Source organism: Triticum aestivum, chromosome 7B (assembly GCF_018294505.1).
Source record: "Triticum aestivum cultivar Chinese Spring chromosome 7B, IWGSC CS RefSeq v2.1, whole genome shotgun sequence".
Classification (NCBI taxonomy): domain Eukaryota; kingdom Viridiplantae; phylum Streptophyta; class Magnoliopsida; order Poales; family Poaceae; genus Triticum; species Triticum aestivum.
Window position 1 is genome coordinate 409,680,830 of NC_057813.1, and position 24,475 is coordinate 409,705,304.

The following is a 24,475-nucleotide window of genomic DNA, read 5'->3' on the forward strand; positions in this document are numbered from 1 at the left end:
ACTCCTCCTTCTTTTGCTTCTTGCACTCCTGCTCCTTAAGCCACCACCACGGCGGCGGCCCCAAGCCACCCGTCTCGACATCGCGCTCCACACCTTGTGCCTTGGTATGCGCCCAGAGTTCCCGCTCGCGAATCCGCTTCGTCGCCGGACCAAGAGGCTGCAGAGGTCGCTTGTTCGCCCGCCGATCGGCCTTGGACCCCATCGCGACCACCTCGGCGAAGGAGCGCTCGAGGGGCAGAGGAGGGCGAGTGGGTAGGAAAGAGCGAGATCGACCGAAGCGTCACACCTCTGCTTTGGTGGCTGGAAACCCTAATGACGGATCTAGTGTTCCCTTGCGGATCCATAGCCATTTATATACCAACGCCGCTGGGCCCGGAGAGGGTGGGCCGGACTCCTCCCGAACCTCGAGGCCCAGCCCCAGACACGGCCTCACAGGGCTCCCGGCAGGCACCTGGGCCTGACCCAGCCTGGACGTGGGCCTGGGCACCGAACCCTGTGGCTCCACAGGGCCCACCAGCCCACACGACGCCATCGTCTCAACCCTAGGGCTTGGCTCCCCTGCCGTCGCCTGCGCCCCTGCGGCCGCCGCGACCACCTCACAAGCGTCGGTGGAGGGGCCCTGAGAAGGAGACCCGACTCCATGGTCAGGACGGGCAAGCCTGCGTACCCCTGTCGGGTTGCCCCCACCTGAGCAGCGCTACGCAGGGCCCAGCCCTGCGCTCTGCTCTGCCGAGGACCACGGCCACCGGGTGCGAACGCCTGCCGTCGGCCAACCTTGAAAGAGCCCCCGAGGTCCTCCGCCTGCGCCACGAAATCACTCGCCGAGCACGGAGCCCGGCCGCACTCCGCCCCCACGGCAACGGCGACGTACTGTCACGCGCTGCAAATAAGATAGCATCAGGACTCAGAGAGCTCACAACGACTCCATTCCTTCCATATACCACACATCTCTGTTGTACGGTTGACTTAGCAAGTTACCATGTCCAATTCATTTGAGGCACAGTACGACGTATCAACGCCAGATCTCTCTCCCCCGAGGCGGCAGCGGAGTCCCCGTCCACACCGCCCTCAGCCCTCCCCCTCCATTGCCTCCCACTACCACCGCTGTCGCTGAGGACGCCGCTGGGGGAAGCCCCTGTGATGAGGTGGCGGCGGCGGCGCAATCCTCGGCCGGTGGTAACGCATGGGGGCAGCGGCGTCCATCTTTCTCCTCCTCCAATAGCAGTGCGCAGCGGGTTGGCAGTGGCGATCTCCGGCGGTCGTTTGGCGGATGAGAGTTTGGCTGCGATGAGATCTGATCTGGGCCCGAGGGGTTTAGATCTAGATCCACTGTGATTGTGCCTCGTCTCGACAACGGCAAGAGGAGATCCCCCTGCGTAATCTTCGCGGCACGAGGACGTCCGGGTCTCTTGGCCCGGGCATGATGGTGGTGGCTGCCTTCTCCACCAAAGGCGGTTGGCCAGGCTGGTAGTGACGGATCTTGGATCCCACTATTAGCACCGGCGGCGAGTTGTGGAGACATAGTCGTCGGTGAAAACCGAGCCAAACTCCGGCCATGGCAGTTGATGGCGGTGTCTACGCCGTTAACTTGATGAAGGCATCGTCAAGCAACTATCGTCAACCTGCTCGTGCCGCTCAGGGAGAAATCCTAAGATCACCGGATCGGACGATGGTGGTGCTGCGGTGTCGGGTTCCCTATTGGGGGCATCGTTTGTGGAGCGGCGCCGGATGGAAGAGGCGTGAGGTGGTGTGGCGTGCCTTCTCTCACGTCCATGACGGCGGGTCTCGGCGACATGGAGCAGCGGGGTCTCGCCGGTGAGCGTGTCATGATGGACGAGCGCAGGATGGTGGCGTTGTCTGGCGTCATGGTGACGCCGACGGTAGCTAGACATCCTGGTTGAGGAGTGCGCTGGACTGGTGGGTGCCCCATACCCGATAGGCGTCCTGGTTGGGATCTCAGGTCTTAGAAGTTAGGTTTGGCTGCGAGGTATGTCTGGTATTAGGCCCAGACTATCAACATCTCTACATCAACTGGATAGGAGTGGCGACAAATGTTGCCTAGACGGTGCTTCAGTCTTACTGTTGTATGACTTTGTAAGGTCTTATGTGAATAATTAATAAAGTGATTGCATGAATCGTCCAGATGAAGAGGTCGGGGGTCCCTCTCTTTTTTTTAAAACGACATATAAAGGCCGAGAGCTCACAACCATATGATCTAGCTAAACAAATTATGAATACATGGAGCTAGCTACTGATTCGGGTTTTTTTAAATAGCTTGAACTTTATTAATTAGAAATAATGGTTACATCATCTATCACAATAGTTGCAAGATTTTCCATGGGCTCCTTTATCCAATCCCTAGTCATGGAATATTTTACTAATCTAGCAAGCTCATAAGCTACTTTGTTCGCTTCTCTATTACAATGTTCAAAACTGGTCTGTGAAAAATCACAGGCAATAAAAAAAACAATCCTCAAAAATTGCCGCCGCTGCTTCCGCTACTCTCCACCGTTCTTCATTGTGTCAATGACTTCCATAGTATCAGAGGATTCGTTTGTTTGAGAGGATTTCACATTTCAACCTTAGTCACCGCCTCACTAGCCTCGTCTCCCTGCTGCTACCATCGATGTGGAGGCGGCGCTCCAGGCCTTCTCGGACGGTCAGTTTGCTGACCAACAAGAACAACACGTCTGAATCGGAGGAGGCTTTGCGGCTGTGGCGGCCAAGGGTAATGATAACGCTCACACATGTGGCATATCTGCACTTCGCCCACACGCTTTGATCTATGTCTATTATGTTTTGCACGAATCTTGAAGGAATCTGTTGAATTTCAGTGCCACATAATCATAGCGTGTTGTATGGGTGTTTGGTGCGCCAACCCTAGAATGTCATATTATGATGGCGCTGGAACTGGATCAATCCACTCCAGGGCCAGGTAAGCTTGCTCCTTGCACTGGCACTGGCTTGCTTCGCCCAGATAGGGCTTCTGTTGGTCTCTCTTTTTCACTATCACTGAAATCCAGAGCGCTCGTCCACACGACCCGCAACGCGCGGTTGCCAGCTGCGCCGTGTGACAAATCAATTCCCGCCTACACAGTCACTACCCAGTCCACGCGTGTGTGGGTGAGCTGATTCTTGCCCACACAATCACCACCCAATCCACGCACTGTGGGTGAGCTGCTCTTCGCCCGCACGACGCTCGTATGGTGATAGTGTCAACTGCAGTTGCACGTATGTGACAACTAGGTAAACATACATAACAACTATGATTCATTGGTTCATTGAAACTGCAGTTATGCATACATGACAACCAGGATAACACACGTGGCAACCAGGGTTTGACCACATGTGGCAAATAGTTAATCAGACGCGGCAATGGTTTGATTACACGATGCAACTACCATAAATTAGACATGGCAATTATAATTAATCAAAACAAAGAGAGATGTCATATGCTTTTACAACTATATTTGCCATTCCGAATAACTGAAGTTGACATCCCTCGGGTAACTAATGCGTCATCCCATGGGTAACTAACATAGCTACGCCAGGACGTGTGATCATATTTGCTTCATGCCACACACGCGGGATGAAAGATGAATAGTATTTGCTGGACATATGACACAAAATAGCTGCGCCCACACGTATGGATAGATCTCTAATATGTGACACATGTGACAGATATTGCTCGCCGCAAAAAAGGTCTTAGATGGCATGGCTGGCGGACGAAGACGACGGAGTGGTGGCTTGTAAAGATAAATATGACATGTGGTGTTGGCATGTCAGTGACAGTACACTGCGATCCCAGTCGGGATCAATTGCGACGAGCTCTACAAACTGAAGGCTTAAAACGGACTTCGCTCCCCACGGTGCCTTGATCTTCACTATGTCTCGTCGTATTCCCCGTCACTCCCATTCCCAGAACAGAATGTCCATCAATCACAATTACTAAGCTTCATAGGCAAACATTTGGACCATATTTGTAAATAAGTTTTTTTAGTAAATAAGTATGCTGCAATTAATGATACAATGTCCAAAAACCGCAGCTAATACTCTACATATGGCATCCATTGGATGATAATTCTACAAACATGCATAAATAATTATGCACTAAGATTACATGCTCATCAACCTACATTTCATCAACGTAACTGAGATTTCAACCAGGCGCTGACATGACGATGCTCATCAACGTAACCAAGATTTCACCAATCAAGCTTGTGTGACCCAAGTATCCTTGATTCACAAGTCAGATCTACCAAGAAAAAGAAACATCATAAATTGGACCATCCATATCGGTATTTACAGGAGAAAACATAAACACATCTTCCAATTAGAGCATTGACATGCACCTGCCAGCTAGAGATGGGAACTTCAATTAGCAACAGTGCGACATGCATTGCAGGTATCGTGCCTAAAGGCGAAAACAAATAGCATTATTGCATCAACACCAAGCTTTGCAGCAGGAGATAACTCGTTTATTGTTCAAACATAGAAACTAGCTTGTACAATAATTAGGTGCCAGTTCGCACCTCTAGGTGGCGCATGGTTACAACAAAAGTTGTTTATAACGGATACATACATGCGCAGCTGGCAGTAGCCACACCTAATTGATATTTGCGGGTTATACCTTTATGGTTTTGCCAAGTTACTTGCAGATTATGCCAAACAATGCATTTGCACACATGACAAATTGTTGGAAAAATACTTCTTCCGATTCTAAAAGTAAGGCCTACATATTTTTCAAAATTCAAACAGTGTGAAGTTTGACCAAGTTTTTAGAAAAAAAATATTAATATCTATAATACCAAATCAATACAGTTAAATACATAATATAATATATTTTCATATGATGCCAATGAAGTATTTACAGGTTTTGGTCGTTTTTCTCAAAAGGTTAGTCAAACATTACATTGTTCGACTTCTGGGGGAAAATGCACGCCCTACTTTCAGGAACGGAGGGAGTATGAAGATTACCCAGAAACATATTTCCCACTTTCTAAGACCAGTGCCCACTGCCACACAAGTCTCAGGACTAGATACAGAGAATATTAACAGCCTCCGCCAAAGAAATCGCAAGATAAGAATTCACGACTAAAATAGGAAAAAACTCAAACCTACCTCAATAAGTCTAGGCAGCACCAATCAGGTCCTTTAATTCAACAAGGCAGTCATCAAGTTCTTTATACTCCTTTGAGCCTACAAAGTTCAAGCCCTACATAAGATAAGATCAATATTTTATTATCAGGGAGAACTTCTCAAATTCCAGTACTGAGAGAAATGGGTCAGCTATTATAAATGGAATGGCTTTCTTTTCATGTGTCATTCCTGATCTGTATTTCACATGTTCAAGAACAAAATTTTGTTGTTAAAGATGGCTATACTCTACATCCTTGTAGATCATTCAAGAATTAGTACTCCCTCCGTCTATAATGTAAGACGTTTTTTGACACTATACTAGTGTCAAAAAAAGTCTTACATTATGGGACGGAGGGAGTAGTAAATATTGCAAAACCACAACTGTTGAGCTTTCAACGTTGCTTTTTACCACCAATCTATGGGCAGCCTGTGTCTCAAAGCCCAGATCTCACACTTTCAGACTCTTAACAGCCTTACTGACTGCTTGCTCCCGTATGTCAGTGCTGAGGAGGAAGAGAAGCTCCACCAGAAGGTATATCAATGAATGGTGAATCACGGGTTGAGCCTGACCACCAGTATAAGCCACACTAGAGTGCTGCTGTCGCTCACTTCATTTGTGGAACTCGGTTCAGCCCAACTTTCAACTCGCCACTTACAAAGCAAATCCCCAAATATCGATCAGACCAGGTGTGACAGCAGCACAATCCATCAGTCAGCCAGACCAATTATCCCATGCAGCCGTAGCATCATTGTTGTAATTTCTTTACACCACATTTGAATGCTTGGCCTATTTGAGAGCACGTGCTGTTAAAAGATTATTACTCTTGACCATCACCTTCATCCCCAACTTGGAACTTATCGAGCTGCTTGAGTTGCTTGGCTGCTTGCTGACCATATCCATTCTTCACCTCCATTATGGCGTGCTCAGACGCGGCAGATGGTGGCGACAATGGCAGCAACTCGAAAGTTTCCTAGGCAGGAAAAAATAATAGCAGGGAGGCAAGAGACACGTGAGAGCACGCTCTACACCGGCTGGTCGGCCTCAACTCATGCCTCGTCCATCTGCTACATGGCTGTGTTACAGGACGGTTCTTTGCCTACCAGCACATGTGGGCCAAGGCTGTTAAGAGACCTAAGGGGTAAGATTTCGGCTTTAAGACACAGTCCCCTGTGGCTATAATGGTGGTCATGTGGAAAAAAAATATGAAAGTGGTGGTTAAGAGATATGGGTGCCAGAGTTGTTGAGATTTTGCGATATTTCCTCATGAACTATATATAGTGGGCAGCAAAACCAGAACTCAGGTACCTCTTTCAAGGAGCTTTTAAGATGCATCTCCGCTAACAATAATTCTTTTTTGCTTCCTGTCATGGATGAAATTTCCATGTAGAACTTGCAAAGCTGCAAAGAAGCTTGAGCATACTTTTTGAACTTCTTATGGTCATGACATAATTCTGAACCCTGTGAAGATAACAGTCACAAAGATGATGTGAAACGATGAGTAACAGAACATAAATATACAGTCTGTTGCATGTAGAAAATAACAATGAAATAGGAATACTTGGATTCAACGAGAAAATAAAGTCAGCACTTAAACACCATTCATAAGATTTTCAAACGAATAAGTAATTATACATATATTAAAGTCAGTGCTACTTAAGAAGATAGTGGGGATATACGAATACACATACACAGTAAACCGGAGAAGAGGAGGTTTTGGGGAGGCCACACATGATCCAACTGGCGTGGGTGGCCTTTTTTCATAAGGTGCTCAAGGAGCAATTAGGGTTTACAAACACTATTACAAGGTACGCAGAATCAGTAAAAGCAAATCATATATCGCAAACACGCACAATTTGTAGATGCCATTGCAAAGACGGAAAATGGGTTATTTTGCCACTGCCAAATACTCCCTCCGTAAAGAAATATAAGAGCGTTTAGATCACTAAAATAGTGATCTAAACACTCTTATATTTGTTTACAGAGGGAGTGCTTCCTCCGTTCCAAAATAAAATACAAGACATCTCGCCAAACCGTCTCTAACTTATCCACTCTTTCTTTCTCGTGCCTCCCCACACCATTCCCCTTCTCCAACTTATCAGTGTACCAGCCTTCTGTCACACTCTTTACCCCTGGTGACCAAGGCTGCTCATCATCACAGCCAACGACCATAACAATCTTGATAAGCCCCCATCCTATTACTACAATAGCTCCAACCCGGTCAGCGGCACCACGATGCATCTGAGCAGCACAATGAAACAAGAGCTGTGTTGGCCGGGCAAAATGGGCCGACTCACACTGGTCAGCATCTTACCATCAACCACCAATAGCATGCCACTTACATTCTACAGGCTACAAGAATGTCTATGTCAGAGGTGTGTCTTGTGACTCAGCATGCCCCAATCCGTCACCAGGGTGCAATTTAGTCCGCACACAGCACTGTATGGCATGGGCAGCAGAGCTACTCACACATCAGTGTCCAAAAACATTTATTGCCGAGTCAGCCATATCAGACTCTTGACACCTGAACCGAATTCCAAGACAAAAAACTAAATCAGAGTCAGTTCCGACACCCATGTTCGCATGCAAAGACGTGCGATATTACACACATAGCATGCATGTTGTACAGCATGATCCAGCAGACCAGAACAGCAGCACAAGAGGGCACGGCAAGGCGTTGTTGCATCTCGGCAACACAGTGCGTGTGCACTCGTTGGCTTGGCTCATTGCCAATTCTCAGTGCCCACTGCCCACCTCATGCTTGACAATGCCTCAAACATGAAATTTTGCATTTCTTTTCTTTTTCTGTCAGATGGCCAAATTGTCACTTTGGTACTCGTTGAATTTGGTTGCTAACAAATCCTATTTCTAACCGTTGCAATGATCCACAGCAATTAGCTCAATTTGAAGGGCAAACTATGGAGAAAAAACAAGAGACTTTCTTTTGACACTATATACAGTGCTCTCATTTCCTGTTCTCCTCACTGGAGACAATTGAGTTAAGCAGGATGCCACAATATTGCCGCCCTCCTGACTGCACAAAAACAGCAAAAGAAACAAACCCACCATACATGCCCAACAGTGAAATCCAGTATTCCTGGTATTTTTGACTCTATAGTAGACATCGGAATAGGAATACCAAGTTACTTTTCACACATGCCATTTCAGAGGTCAATGATTGTATAAGATGTAGGAAGTTCCAAAAATATAGAATGAAACTTAAGGAATCCCAGAAGAATCTGGTTTAGCTTAGCTTCCAGGCCAGATTTGGATTTTGTGTCAACCAAATTTCTGAACAATACAAAGAAGATGAATATTTAGGACACATCTTCCAATGAACCCATCACACTGTTGTGTTGGTGTAGAATAGGCAGTCGTACACATGTGCAGATGCAGATATATAATTCAAATTGCTTGATTTGATGAACTGTGTGTAGACGAACATGTATCTTGAGAGCTTGACTTGAAGAATCTGGTGTGTCTGCGCTAATAGGTCTCATGCTATATCAATTTGAGTGTGCTCGACTCTATTGTTTGAACTTGTGTTGTTCAATATATTTATGTTCAAACATGCAATTTTCCCAGTGTGTGCCCTATCTCCAGTTGGCTAAGCAGACTACTGGAAAGAAGTACTATGCACCATAAGTAAAACATCAAGACATATAGCAACCAAAAAGAAGATAAAAGAGGCAAGTCATTCAGTGTGGACTAAGTTTATTAACCTTTAGATACTGAACTTGACTGCGCAAAGCTTTAGAACATTTCTCAAGGTCACCCTTGCTCTTATGGTATCTAGCAGATAATCCACATATCTCTGGAACGCTAGCCCCACTGTTTACAATCTAGAAACACAACCAATCAGATAAACTGCAGATCAATGCAAGAATAAAGATGAAAGTCAAGTAAAAACTTATGAACCTGCTCAAGGATATCACCAATTATATCTAATAATTGACTTGATTGCCTGGTCTCTTTATTTGAATCATCTGAAGTGTTGCCGATGGATTTAGCGTCTTGAGTATCATCAAGATGAGTAGCTTGTTCTTCGAGGGTGGTCATCACCCTGTCCAATAAATCAACATTGAAGCGCTTGTTGAAGGACAAATTTAATACCATTTTGGTAGCTTCAAGTGTCTGCACAGGATACCATACATTATATTTTGTCATTCTACAACACATTATAGCTGGCGTATAGGCCTAAGATACTCAGATATTCAAATGAGAGAACATGTCAGCCCCACAGGGAGACATGGAGAAAAGCTATCTACTTCATGAGATTAACAAACTTGACACTTGGCATAATATGGAGATTTATTATTAAACCGTTGAGTACCAAAGATTATAAGTAAAGGAAGAAACAAACCATTGCATATCTGTAAGTATGATGCAAGAAGCCAAGTTACCAAAGGCCATGGGAAGAGCATCGCTGCAAGTCAGTTTCGACCTCAACCAGTTGCTGGAGTAGTTTCTTTTCTTATCTTTGTGTAATTATCTATGCATATATAGTACTAACCTATTTAGATATACTATACTAACAGAAGGGTTCTCATGTGCTCTATTACCTTCAACAGAAACAAGATAATTAATGAGTATAAAGTCACGATCAGAATCCGTAAAGGGGATTGTGCTTATGTGTGTGATCAGCAGAAAAGTATAAATGTAGCTTGGAAGTATTGACATCAATATACTTCTTACCAGTCGAATATTGTGTGTGTCCAAAGCAACCTTACTGTAATTTTCCCAAACTTGCCAACTATTCCTCCTATAAATAAATGATTTAATTTTAATAACAAACAATTTACTTAATATACTTATGGAATAGGAGGTGATACACACTTGAACTTAACAGCTTCCCTGAATGACTGGACTGATACTTGACTTCTCCCTCTAATCATGTGCCTGGAAAATTGACAATATTAGATAACATGTAAGAGAAAATCTTGTGAGAATAACCCTTGCTTAGGATTTAATCTAGTATGTTTATGTATCCACCATTCAATATGTAAGCCTTAGAAACTAAGCTATGGTAGCAGTAAGAAACTTTATTTTGTCATCTTGGTTAACACTAGTGGGCTGTCAGTTCCATACCGACATACCTATGTACAAACCTTGTATCCTATATATACCTACCACTATGAAAATACAAGGACTGCCGCCTTTGCAGCACACACAGAAACCATCTAGCCAAGTACCAGTGTACGAACCGACATACCTATGTACCGACCTTGTATCCTATATATACAACTATGAAATACAAGGACTGCAGCTTTTGCAGCACACACATAAACCATCTAGCCAAATACCAGTGTACAGATAGGAAGAAAGAATTTCCAACAAATTTATGTCACAAAAATCAAAATGTTATTGCTTGCATTATAAACGAAATATCATGAAAATTGCTTGGGCCAAAAAGCACACAAAACAAACAAGAGTGGTTGCAGCTTATGTAGCAGCTTTGACTTGCTTGTCTGGTACACTACTATAATTTCCAAATGAACTATATACACAAGTAGACGAAGAGACGACATAGCACTATCCAACAAGATGTCAAAACCAAAATGTTCTGGCGTTAGTTTGACCTGGTCAGCTGAAGTGTTCAATTGAAATAAAGAAATATCAACAGTGCAAAGGAGAGAAGCTAACTTTAACTACAAGGTGAATAAATACAGAAAGAGGACACCTGATTCCATCACAGCTACAACATAGTAACGAAGGAATAAATATAGAAGGGGGGGGGGGGGGGGGGGGGGGGCATACAGGCAGGCTATATTGTTCCATGCTTCTCCATTTTCAGGATCTATCTGCACAGCACGACTAAAAGCATCCAAAGCCTTCTCAAGATCTTTATCCTGCATGAACAAAACAAGACAGCTAATGTCTGTTCAAGTTGTTTTTTTTTCAAAAAATAAAAACCAATGTTCATCTATTATGATATGAGCAACCAAATATGTTGAAGCAACACATGCACAGGAACTATGAAAAATGCAGACATGGTGGCATGCCCACAATTTCCATGGTTGACAGAAGGTCACCAACAGGCAGAAGGATAAATGGTGAAAACGGTAGAGCAGGTTGGTTGAAGGCACAATCAACATTCAGGGTAGCACTGCATTGACTAGCCCTGCAAGAAAACTCTAAGAAATTGCACAGTACTTGCTATACTCCCAACAGACAAATCTCAGATAGTAGAACACATTTCTGTAGTGACTTGATGAATAATCACATATCCACATCGCCCAGCAGAATATACTCATACATAGGTAGTAAGCAAACATCCATATCGCTTTGTAAAAAACATATCCATATCCTCTTGTAGTACCGGCTCAAGAAATTTCCAATGTATAAAATGGTTTCAAAAAAGTTACCTTCCATGCAGTTATACCATAGGCAAACCAGCCATCTGGATACAACGCATTCAATGCCAATGCAGATTCCCTGCGCAAAGTTTGAAGGAAAGTGATTTTCAAGCAAGTAACTGTAAACATACATGTTTATTAAATGTATTATTTTACCAAAGAATTTTGGATGTATAGAAGTCGTTCTTGTTGTACGCACTACGAGCCAGAGAACGCTGCACCAAGAGATAAGAGAATGTAAGACCAATTCCCATTAAATTATGCACTAGTACCACAATGAGAGGCTGGTGAGCAAAACAAAAGAGATGAATACCAGAGCTCGAGCAGATTTATTATTGGAGACTTCCAATGCTTTCTTATAATGATCATCGTTATTTGTAGCGTCACCAAGTGAACACCTAAATAAAAAATAAAACTATTCAACAACAGACAGAATTACCTATTTGGTGCCGATAGAATACAAAATAGCACAAGCCAGAGCAGAGTCATCCCATAGAAATAGATACCATAAAAGAATTTGCAGGTCGCCGCATATTATCACCCACGTACCCTATATCTGCAGTCTTTGAGCCAATTATTGAGGTGAATCGTAAAATAGGCAAGGCCGGAGCACGCAGCCAAGCTCGGCAGCGGCCGCCGGAGCAAGCGAAGACACCTAGTAAGACCGGAAGGCGGTTGCCGCGGTAGTGAATTCTAGGTAGACGTAGCTGGAGTCGGGGTAAGCAACACTCCAGCCAAGTTTGCTAGACTCTGGAGCGCACCGGGGACGAAGGCACGCGTGGTGTTGCTAGTACCAGACATGCTAAGACAGGGACCATCACGAACCATGTGAGATAGTTCGAAAGAGTAGCAGAGAAGGCCTCCATGTACAATCGATGCACAGAGCGGCATCCCAATGCCGATGTAGCCCGCCGGTGTTGCTGGAATAGATGAATTGGTTGCAAGAAAAAAATTGAACACAAGCATGTGCAAATAAAAAATAGACTGTGACCCTGGCAGAGATCTTGGTGGACATAGATGGGGAGGTGGTTGAGCTGGAGCGGTAGTAGGTGCCGAGGGTCGAGCCTATATTATCCACATGCATGAGCTCTTTTGCGGTGTTAAACGCGAGGTAGTAGATGTCGGGGATTAAACCTGAGTCATCCACATGTAGTAGCATGGCAGCGCTAGTGGGTGCGAAGAAGAACCCGTTGGCATTAACCAAGACCATGAGCGGTGGTGGCGGCGACAATGCTGGGAGGCGATGTAGTTGTCAGCGATGATGACCACAGGCGATGCAGGTGCAACCTTGTGTAGACGGAGAAGCACATACTAAGGGACTTTCGTCTCAATCAATGTTCGCGAAGATGAGCCGGCGTGGTGGCAACATGCAAACGGAGCAGCTAGCGATGACGCGTCAAGGCATCCGTAGGTGCGTCGTGTTAAGAGGAGTTGCCGGAGATTGAGTCGACGCCGTTTGTTGGAGTAGAGGCGCGTGATGTTGATGTGCTCCGATCTATGATCGGCGAAAGAAGAAACGCCGAACAAGCGACCGGCAAGAAAATTTGACGCGCGAACTAATCTAAAAGTTACACGGCTTAGCCGTGATGTACTCTAAACACCTCTATCTCACAAAAACGGTTGGCGGGAGTGAAACTTCAGCAGAAACCTCTCCCGCGGCAAACGGCTGCAACGTCGAAGCTCCCATGGGAGGATGTGTGGGTCAACGGGGATGCTCGATCACGTTGAAATTGGAGAGCTCAGGCAAGCGGAGACACTGGACGACACCACGTGCTAGCTAGCTAGCTAGCCGCCACCTTGAGGTTGGCCACGAGCCATGGAGGGCTGCCACACGACGCTGTCCAGGAGACGCAAGGCGTAGTTGGCATGGCAACGGCAAGGACAAAGTTGTAATCTACATTTCACTATTACGGGACTTTATGCTATTTTTTGGGGACCGGTGTAAATGTTATCGGACCCAAAAAAATGCAATACGGGCTTGACGCACCTATTCCAAGCAATGACGCGCGGTGCCGCAAATCCGTTTTACCAGGGGGAGGGGGGCGTAAACTGATTGTCACAAGCACATGAGTGGAATGACAAGTGCACAATGACATCTATGCAAGGATTATGCGTCCCTCAACTAGTCGTAACTTGGAGATCGACTCACTCATTGGCCGAATCAAGCGACCAACAACCACAACATCAAAGCCTTCTGTCACAAGCAAGTTCGGGTAGGCTAGATATGAAAGAAACCCAACAGAAATGTACGGAAACCAAAAAGAGAGAGAAAAAAAAGTAAAATAAGTATCAAGTAAATTAAGATTCTGGCACATGGATTGCTGATTTCCATGCAGTCCTATCAAGAGCCAAATCTCTAGGTACATTCAAAAAGTCCCTTTTTACCGCCTACTCACATGTCAACTTTGGTCGCCCTCTGGCCCTCCTAGTATTTTTTTTTCCCTTGCTTTAAGAATCCCAATCTTGAGTGGAGCGACCACAAAAAAAAGCTGTCAGAATTGACTATCAGCTTGCCCTTTGGTTTGAAAACTAGAATCCAACCAACTCCTCTCTCGAGAAACAAATTGAGAGTTATTTTTTCCTTCTAACTAATGTCCAGTAGTCCATCACTACTCAATGAGTTTGTACCCCAGGTCAACTCGGGGGAAGGGGAGAGTTGGCTTAATTAGGTAATCGTTAACCACAATTGGGCTTATTTTCCTTCTAACTCATGTTGACTAGTCAATCATAATCCTTGCATTTATGACATGGCGGCAGCACCCTAAAGGGATTGAACCAGTGAAGGACAAGGGGGTGAGACGGGTCACATACCAACAACTCGAGCACACAGACATGCAGATCACAACAGAGTGATAATTGATTATTTTGGTGCGGAATGGCGCCAGCGGAGCACTCATCAATCATCATAGAACGGAGCTGGAGACACTATGATGTGGAGCTGCCTACAAAAATAGCCACCTTAACCACTATTGTCGAATGCAGGGTACCGACGTTGACGTTGCCATACGTCACCCCTTCATCATCCATACTAGGGTGAGGCAGTGATAACCGGTCGAGTAGCCACCCCATACCCCCTTCATCATCCATACTAGAGTGAGGCGCTGCTAACAGCCACCTTGACCACAATTGTAGAATGCACGAAACAGATGTTGCCACATGTCACGCTTTCATTATCCAGAAGGCAGGGTGCTTAATGCACAACCATCCGTCAAAGGCGACGGGAAAAGCATCAGATATGCCCTAAAGTTGCAAGGAAGACGTGCATGACTGACTGCATGGCACAATGACAAGAAGTGGAGCAAGATTACAACAGAATGACGTGAAGAGTGGCCATCGAGTAAAAGACAGCCACGGGAGATGAATGATGCATATTTATGACTGATGCCTGGTGAGAAAAAATATTTATGACGTACATAAACAGACACCTGTGCCACGATAACTCCGTAATAATATGATTTTGTTCTCTTTCGTAGTGGGAAGTCCAAAAAAAGTAAACATTGCAAAAGCTGATTTAAGCATAGCAGACTGTGAAAGAAATGCAAAATGTTATTTGCAACACTTATTAAGAACCACTAGTAATAATATGATTTTTGTTCTCTTTCATATGGGAAGTCCAAAATAAGTTAACATTGCAAAATCTGATTTAAGCATAGCAAACTCTAAAAGAAATGCCAAACGTTATCTGCAACACTTATTAAAAATGAAAATATCCCACAAAATCAAATCAATATAATCTCCAAGATCTACTTACCATAATTTTGGGTCATTGGGTGTAATGGAGAGCCGTGTATTTATTAGACTAACTGCATCAGCAACTTTACCCGATAATCTGTCAAATATTAAGAGTAGGTTATTACAGGGCAGTCAGCTGAAGGACATGAGTTACTTTGCACATGGAAATGCATACCGATAGCAATAGATAAGATTATCCCACAATTCGAGATCTTTGAAAACATTCAGGGCTTCTCCAAGTAAACCACAGCTTATCAACAGGTCGCCATATTCTCTGAGTTCACAAGAAGAAAAATAAGTTGCATTTGATGACAGGTGTTGCTGCAAAATGTATGAATGCTTGGGCATGTCAATACATACTTCCTTAATGCAGGGAGAGTCGGCATATGGACTCCAAAAACCAATCTGGCTCTTTCTGAAGCCACTGGAAATTCTTTGTTCGTTTCTTCAATCTAAGGAAAACATCAAATTGCATGTTAGCAGCAGCATTTGTATTGAACTTATTAGCACACAGACGAATACTTTGCCCTTTGGAATAAAGATCCAGCACTCACTATGATCAATTGACCAACACAGACGAATCTGGTCATACCTGTTGGTCCTAATTAATGCATGCACTACATGGCTGTCATTAGCATATTTATCTTTACAATAACTAAATGAAAACGCACACATTCCTGCAGAATTTTTGATTAGTTGTAAATTTTGCACATGTGAGAACTTGCTGCACAAAAGAAAATTCTTAATATAAAATGTGATTTTTAATGTAAAATATGCCCCAATTAAATGCAATGGGATTTAAAACCCACTTAGAATGTGCGTCAATACTGCATGTTGCATGGTGGAGTGACACTCCATGTCCAGATCGAACAGTTGTTGCTAGAACAAGATAGCAAATCCAACAGCTACAAGAATTTTGATGATGTGGCGCATTGTGGGAGCAGAAAAATATCAATTAATGCTTGATAGTGGGTTTGTCTATATATATGTATATAGACATGCAGACGTCAAGTAGTGTGATCTAAGTAGGTAATATTTTCACGGAAATTCGAAGGTGTATCAAATGTCAAAAGAATATGAGAAGCTTAAAGACATGCAGACGTCAAGTCTTTTTGTGTGCTTTAAAAAAATTGTGAGCGTAAGTCTAGAGCATCCAAATTTGATTTATTTCTCCCAAAGGCACAAATGTGTTCTTGGTTCATGGAAATTTATGGGCACAAGAAACACATGAACATTTATGAGTACAAATAATTGGGAATTAATTGACAATTTTTTGTATGTCGTACAAATTTACTGCCCATCCAAGGAGCCGTTTTTCTTAACTTGTATTTGCAAGGCAGTGTTCACTTCAAGCTTTATTTTAGTTTGTACTGGTGGACAACACTGATTGGGGTGGTGAATCAGGGGTTGGGAGAACGAACAGAGGATTAAGAATGGGAGGATGCGAGGAGGAGAATAAATGCCTAGAAGGAAACAAGAACTCAGTTCAACCAAATCCCCAGGATATAACTAAGATAATGGACTGCTCTCGTCCACACTCACCCTGCCTGTTACAAATAACACCGTAAATACCCAAGTGTTAGCAAAGCTTATGTTAGAGGTCCAAAGGCGTTTGATGGTCTACCAAGGGCAAGCATCACACCAAGACAACACCAGGAGATTAGTTAATAAGGTTCGGCGAACACGCCAACATCCCAAAGCATGAATTGCGCTCTTACCCCATGGATGCAACACTCGTGCGCCTGATGCCATCTGTCATCTCAAGTTACACTGGGTGGTAGCTAAATTATTGAATAAATAAAATATGGAAATTAAGTAAAACCTGCACAACCAACCTAAACTGCTAAATCAAATCTTAACTGTCATTAAGAGAATAAGTATCAACAATGAAAAAAAGTAATAAAGGAATTGAAGAGAGTCTAATAACTAAAATGCAAAATTTACGAAGAGCCAAGAGCTAAGAAAAAATTGGTCCTACCAAGATGAATGTAGTATATCTGAAACATTGAGGAATTTCACAAGTGTAGGAACTGATATTGCACTTACCAAATTCTCCATCATTAACAGTGCACGCTGTTTTGTCCGACTGCGGGTGGACTCCCACCTAATACGCAGAATATCACACAGGCACCTGACCTGAGTGAGACAGAGAGCTGAATGAGAGAGAGCAGACCTGAAGTAACTACAGTTAAACACTGTAGCAACTTTGGCTACGATTTACTCACAATATGTCTACAAAATTAGTGTAAAGATATGACATTGGGTGCAGCGTTTCGGTGCCCAGGCTCATCTGCACCCGGTCAGAAAAAAATCACAAAAAAATTCAAAAAATTCCAAATGTTTTTTGCATGGTAGAAAATTTAGTGTGTGAGGTCCGCTCCAATTTTCAAATCATTTGGACATCCGAGCAACTCTCGGCAAAAAAGACAAATCAGGTCAGAACAGTGTATGAACAGTAAAAAATTTACAGACCGCAAATTTGTCTTTTTTGCCAAGAGCTGCTCAGATGTCCAAATGATATGCAAATTAGAGCGGACCTCGCACATCAAATTATCTACCATGCAAAAAAATTTGGAATTTTTTGAATTTTTCAAGTATTTGTTTTGATTTTGTTCATCAGCACGGGACGGTACAGATGAACCTGGGCTCAGAAGCGGATTTTCGTATGACATTGAAGTATTTTGCAAGACAAATACAATAGTGTCATTCATATATGCCCAATCTACATATTTTGTATATGTTAGTGGTCAATGACGTCCACTGAACATCGTAAAAAAGGCTCTTCTATTTTGGGGAGGGAGTAACAAATAAAAACAAAGTCGCATACAGAGCAATCGTCAAATTGGGGAATAATCTTTTACCTATTCGTGTGCACATGTTTCCAGAAATTAATTAAGATGCAATTAAAACCTACCACATAGCACGAATCATCTTGAGAATCAATTGACTCTATGTACGGTGCCATCTCCCATTCTACGTAGATATAAAATGCATGAAACCAAAAAGAATCAGTGAAGCATGCTCAATCTTAAGCAAACACATAGATGAAAAAAAAATATGAAGATATAAAATATTGGGGCATAGTATTGAGAACAGGTCATATTAACATAAAAATTGATATGAAGTTAGAAATGTGCATACGTGCTAACTGTATATGCTAATACACACTACTCCCTCCGTCCGGTGAAGAGTGTACATCTAGGTTCAAAATTTGTCCACAAAAGAGTGTACTTCTATCTTCCCAATGCACATTAAAGTAGGAAAAAATACTTCTCTCTCATCACACGGTAATCAAGACCAATAGCAATCTACACATGGTCTTCTTAATTTCTACATGCACTTAGCTCATTGGAGGGTGGGTAATTAAAGAGGAGAAAGATAATGGCTTGCACCTTCCCAATGCATTTTTTACTCAACCCCATAATTTGTCCTAAAATTTCTAGATGTACACTCTTCACCGGACGGAGGGAGTACTTAGCTCTGTTTTAAATTACAGATTAACAAAGAGAATACAATGACAAACTATAAAACAAAATGCTTATAGATCATAAAAGGTTGCTTCTTCCCATTTTGTTTCTCCAATAACTTCAAGTATGCAAAACAAACTAAATGTCATTTGGAAATGATGCAAGTGTATTGTGAACAGACGACAAGAAAAATAACCTCTAATGTTCTACATTATGCTTTTACACTCAAGAATTTTAGCACCTTCACCCTTTAAGTAGTATGTACAATTATTTTACCATGCCCCTTTTTATGTATAAATATGAATTCTAAGAACTCACTAAAACCTATGGACCTTGCACAAACCACCAAACAATGTAGTATGTATACTACCTAAGTAGCCTTATAAGCTACTCCCTCCGTAAAGATACATACTCTTATATTTCTTCACGGAGGGAGTACACAGTATAGATACATACTCTGCACTATGTTAGATACTACCTAGACTGTATGAAACACATGTACGTGGGGATAACTTCAGCCGGTAGTAGAAAAAAGGTTTAAACGTGGATGTAACTTCTCCCAGTTAAACAAGTGGGTGTAACTTCACCCGGTATAAAAGATACTAGCTAGATTCTATATATACACGGTAGGCTTAGAATAGCTACACCGCCTAGTAAAACAGTCCAAACTATAGTAAAATAGGCACCAAAATGCAGAGATTTTGGACTACATTGTTTACGACCCAAGTCACTATTAACTACTTTGTTCCAGAATTACTACATTTGGTACACTATTTCACTACAATTTGTACTGTTTTACTAGGGGAATAAGCTATTCTAAGCCTAGGCTTCGTATATATAATATAAAAATATAGTACAAGAAATAGAAGGATCAACAAGAACCAGACAAAAGAACAAAGGCAAACCACAAAAAAGGAACAGCTAAAAGAGAACTGCGAGATAATCAACAGCTGGAACTTCTCCGATCATATCATGCTTTAACATCAACAGTTTTTGAAATCATTATTGCCAAAAAGGACATTTTTGTGACCCAGTACTAGAGCACCCTATTTGTGAACTGAGATAGAAAATTTGGGTACCGATCGTATATTGCATATTTAATATTTAAAACGGACCAGATGTATCTTGTACTGTCCAGAAGAAATGAAAATACGAGCGTACCAGACATTTCATCACTCCGACTCCTCCGACTAACATGTAAACATTGTGCAAGTACAGCAGCCTGCTGGACCGGAGTTAGTGATATCTGTGTGCTTCCACTACTCGAGCCGTTCACATTTTCTGTTAGCAAAGGCTTTCTTAGTATATCACAAAATTCATCGCTTTCACCAGGAACAGAGCTCCTCATCTTTCTCAAAGCCACAACATCATCCGGAGCTCCTCTTTGATCTGTCGATTGCCCCTCATCAGCTGCTGGTTTAGTGGTCTTTGTAATAAGTACCATTTGGGACTTCGCGTCCACCTATATCAAAGAATTGATCATTTCAAAAAGATCAAGGATAATGATTCCATATATGTTATGCAACAGCAACATGAATGATAGAAATGAAGTAGCATTTAAGTATATACGTGATGTATACATCATTGTTTTCTCATTTTCTAACAAGGTCCTCAAAAGAGTCAGACTAAGAGGGAACCAGGTGGTGTCTATTTTAATAAGAAGTCAATCAATACATTCATTTGAAAACATTTCTTGCAAAATGAAATGGTCCTCTATCATGAAGCTCCAGAAGCTAAAACAGAAGCAGGAAGTACCACGAGGTCGAGCACAATATACCTGGTGTATTGTTCGAAAACCAAGGATCCCTGTGAGGGAAAGATGAATCCCACATACCTTTTCAGCACTATCCAGATGCAACCTATACAAATACAAACGTCATAATTCTTTTAAGACAATATTATGCTCAGCTCAGCTACAGATTTTCAGTTCTCACTGCCATTCAGCATACGAGTTGAATAAATCAGCAAAGCTTCGGTACCCTATGATAGTAAATCAGGTATGTATACATCTAGAAATACAATACAGATAAGCTATCAAACATTCATGGAAGATACTTCTATAGAGAACATTTGTTTCCAAAAACATGTCCCTGGATGTGTAATAAACTCTTTACAGTTATTGGCTCGTGCTTTAAGTCAGTCTAGACATGTTATGCCCAGCATTTTAACTTCACAGCAGCCTCTGAACATCCCATGTAGTGAGAAATAGTATTTTGACTGTCTGACATACAAGATATTTGACTTCTTATCAACTATCCACTATCCAAGTTATTTCTAAATGTAAACTAATTTCTGAACATTCCATGTAGTAAGAAAAATACTATTTTGAACGTCTGACAAACAAGACATTTGACTTCTTATCAACTACTCCCTCCGTCCCATAATATAAGATCATTTTTTACACTATCATAGGTTATTTCTACTATCTAGGTTATGGGACGGAGGGAGTATCTACTATCTAACTATCTACTTCATTTTAGATGTAACCTAAGAGAAATTAACTAGTGATATATTAGATAGCAACAATTGGGCATCACTGTTTGACATCTATTCATACAAATGTCTTGATACATTCTTACTGTTATTCAGTTTACCACTAGTGATCCAGAATAATCGCCTTAGGCTTAGGTTCTTGTGAGAACACAAAAGGCACACATATCCTCTAGGAAACTTGTAAGATGATTTCTTACCTTGAAGCATCAACTCGACCATTCTTATACTCTGCAAGTCCAGCTTCTAAAAGAGCAGCTGAGACTAAAGAAGAGCCTTCTCCATCACCTAATAAAGAACCCCAGTAGCTAGAAACCGTTTCAAGTTCACCAAAGTGGGCCAACATTTTATTTTTGTACACCTGTACTTGATCAAACAAAGAGGATGATAGCTCATCTAAAATATTCTGCTGGGACATGGATAATCTGCACAGCCACCATGATATACTCCAAAAATCAGAGTCTAGGCTCTTTATGCTTGTCAACAGAAGTTCCGCAAAGACAATTAACTGCAAAATAACAAGATAAAGGCTAAGATGCTAAAAATGAGATACACTGTAATTTTCTGAATTTATGTCAAGAATCAATCACAACGCCCAACAAAAGGTACCCTCATACAACACTAGTTATAAGTTCTAAGTTCTAACCTTTCAAAAATTATGCATTTAATAAGCCCCAATTTCCAATGAAAAGGCGATCCAAGAGATGGAACAACAACACTGATAACATCCGATACTCCCACCCAAAAAGAGATGTATTTTGACTTGTTAAGACAAGACTTTGGGCCTGTTCGGCAACAGCCTAGCTTCCCAAACTCCTCAACTTCTACTCCTAGATTCAATTTCCAGCTTCTCACAGCAATGGAAATATGTTCGGCTGCGCAGCTCCTGCTTCTTGTCGCTGACATGGGCTGACAACCCATTTAGATGGGCTGAAGCCCGTTTGAGAGCAAAGGGAGCAAAGCCCAGCTCGGTAGGCTAGAGCGGCACCCTTTTTCTCCTTAAAAAATGTACAGCGACCGTGATGGAGAGGCTACCAAAAGGGAGATATGGGCTGTTCGGGGGAGAAATCAATGGAACCGGTACGCAGAGGTCACTTGGCGGTGGCAGCACCTCGTAATAACGATCAACTCCAGCTCCTTCGTTTTCACGGAGCCAGGAAAAGGCAGCTTCCCAACTCCTACAAATTTGCACTAGGAGAATAGTCAGCTTCTCGATTTGAACTCCATGGAGTTTTCTCGTTCGGCTCAGCTCCACTGCGGAGTTAATGGAAATTGAGAGTTGGAGTGTTGCCGAACAGGCCCTTTGACAACCAGTTACTCCATCAATATGCCATAGCCTTGTCTTGACGAAACAAATATGCCTTGCATTTGGGATGGAGGGAATACTGAATTAAATTGAATTACTAAATACTAGAGTAATAGGACATCCACCAATTGTGCGTAAATCAAAAGGAACATTAGCCTGCTTAACACTTCTTTGCATCTCCATATCCACATCACTGTCTAGTGTCATTAGACATATGTGTCAATGTCATTATGTGTTTTGTACATGTTATGTGCGCAAAAATGACTAATTCGGACAGGTCAAGCTTCATCCGGGATGATTAAATTAGTCAAATGAGCTAACAATTATCTACATTATAGCTCATCAAGAAACCTATAGTCCCAGTGTATTACCAAATTATGAGATATTTCAACATAAAGCAACTGTCTGCAGAAAGACCATAGAAAAGGTGCAAGTAGAGTATAAAGAAATAAAAACTGAAAGAAACTCCAATCGGGTAAATTACAAAGAGCAAGCCACCTGAAATATATACCTGCAAGAGCAAGAATTTCCCATTAACATGGGAACCAAAAGAAGCTAAATGATGAGAAGCCCATGCCTGCCATTTGCCTCCAGAGTCACTATACCACATTTCAACCAATGATGAAGTCCAGAAAGGAACGAATTTCCCATGAACATGTGAATCAAAGGAGGCCAATTGATCCTGCTTGCCTCCAGCATCAATATACCAGCCGTCATCCAATGATGAAGTACTAAAGAAAGGACCAGGTGGACATTTTCTTGGAGGCCTGCAAATAGTTGGAAACAAACTCAAATATTATTAGCCACATTAGCATCTAGTACTAGAGAATTTCCAAATGTCTGGAGGCTTGACGAATACACTAAATGAATTTTTTACAGAGGAGAGAAGATGCAAGTAATCGAATTGTCCATTCAAAACTTTACAAGCCATGCAACCATATGCTGAACAGGTTATCCCATAATAATGAAATGATGTACTCCGATGTTATCGATTCAAAACAGTGGACCTTTACCAACTCACCCTGTCACGTTCTGCTGCGTGAATGCGAGCAGCGCCGCCACCGCTGCGGAGAGAACAAGCGCGCACCTGCACTCGAACCCCTCGTCCGCCGCCCCCCCTCCGACATCCCCCAGGACGAACAGCTCGGCAGCGGCAGCGAGGTGTTCGTAGAACTGCGCAGGGGAGTCATGGTCAGCCACGGTTAAGGCAGAGGCGCGCAGGATGTGCGGGACAGCGGAGGCGAGCGCAGCCGCGTAGTCCCCATGCTCGACAGCTGCGAGGGCGGAGGCGGCGACGGGGCCGAGCGGGTGGACCGGGGGAGGTGAAGGGGTCAGTGGTCGGGAGGCTGCGGTGGGGAGGGTACAGCGCAGGAGGCGGAGCTCGGCCTCACGGAGGAAGGTAGGAGAACGGCTGCATGCTGCCATGGCGGCGGCGAGTGGTGTGAGGCTAGGGTTTACAGAACGAGGAGAGGTATGTATCTGGGCATCCTATAGCGGGAGCTCCTTTTTTTTTTTTTGAGATAATATAGCGGGAGCTCCTAGTCAGCGCCTTCGGCGCCAACTAGGGGTTTCGGCGACCATGCTGCCGCGCTATTGGGCCGGCCCAAAACAGGAGCGCGCCGAACAGGGAAATATAAATGAAAAAAATGGCGCGTGCGAGGGAACCACTTCGCCACAACGGCACATCTAAGTTAGATCATTTCTTATCTTTTTTAGGTTCTTCTTTCATTTTTCATTTTTCATTTTTCCATTTTTCTTTTCTGTTTTTTCTTTTTTTTTCTTCCTTATATGATGATTTTTTTTCAAACTTGTGAACTCTTTTCAAATCGATGAACTTTTATAATTTTGATGAAATTTGAAAAAGTTCACATACTTGAAAAAAAGTTAATGGATTTGAAGAACGTTCACAAATTTGAAAAAGAAATTCATCAGATTTGAAAAAAGTTCATGGGATTAGAAAAAAAGTTCATGGAATTTCAAAAAAGTT

The 24,475-nt window shown here is 42.8% G+C and overlaps 1 protein-coding gene across 10 annotated transcripts; it reads right to left on the minus strand.

Moving 5' to 3' along the window:
- Positions 1-2,333: 2,333 nt before the first annotated feature.
- On the minus strand, positions 2,334-23,993 carry LOC123156927 (tetratricopeptide repeat protein 27 homolog). Of its 10 annotated transcripts, none has more exons than XR_006478546.1 (22): positions 23,510-23,993; positions 23,000-23,255; positions 21,383-21,690; positions 20,470-20,536; positions 19,854-20,154; positions 18,140-18,198; positions 17,272-17,361; positions 15,586-15,677; positions 15,401-15,499; positions 15,245-15,322; positions 11,807-11,891; positions 11,650-11,708; positions 11,503-11,572; positions 10,895-10,986; positions 9,974-10,036; positions 9,833-9,899; positions 9,056-9,271; positions 8,860-8,979; positions 6,446-6,598; positions 5,122-5,215; positions 4,353-4,414; positions 3,959-4,255 (listed from the first exon to the last, which is right to left on the minus strand). XR_006478546.1 is itself a non-coding variant. In XM_044575123.1 (22 exons), exons 1-20 carry the CDS (start codon positions 23,911-23,913, stop codon positions 5,155-5,157), a joined length of 2,739 nt encoding a protein of 912 aa, XP_044431058.1. In that variant the 5' UTR covers positions 23,914-23,993; the 3' UTR covers positions 3,959-4,255; positions 4,353-4,359; positions 5,122-5,154. The 10 variants fall into 10 exon arrangements, 6 of the variants coding, with proteins under 6 accessions (XP_044431059.1, XP_044431056.1, XP_044431058.1 ...); XR_006478547.1 differs by having other exon boundaries at positions 5,122-5,199; positions 20,470-20,551; XR_006478545.1 differs by having other exon boundaries at positions 20,470-20,551.
- Positions 23,994-24,475: the final 482 nt, after the last annotated feature.

Excerpts from the sequence above, each read along its gene's own strand:
- LOC123156927 (XM_044575121.1), bottom strand. The coding sequence starts at position 23,913 with ATGGCAGCATGCAGCCGTTCTCCTACCTTCCTCCGTGAGGCCGAGCTC. Across the intron at positions 18,199-19,853 it reads TCGGAGTGATGAAATGTCTG|AATGGGAGATGGCACCGTAC; the intron begins GTACGCTCGTAT and ends ATATCTACGTAG. Across the intron at positions 11,709-11,806 it reads ATAAATCTGCTCGAGCTCTG|CGTTCTCTGGCTCGTAGTGC; the intron begins GTATTCATCTCT and ends CTCTTGGTGCAG.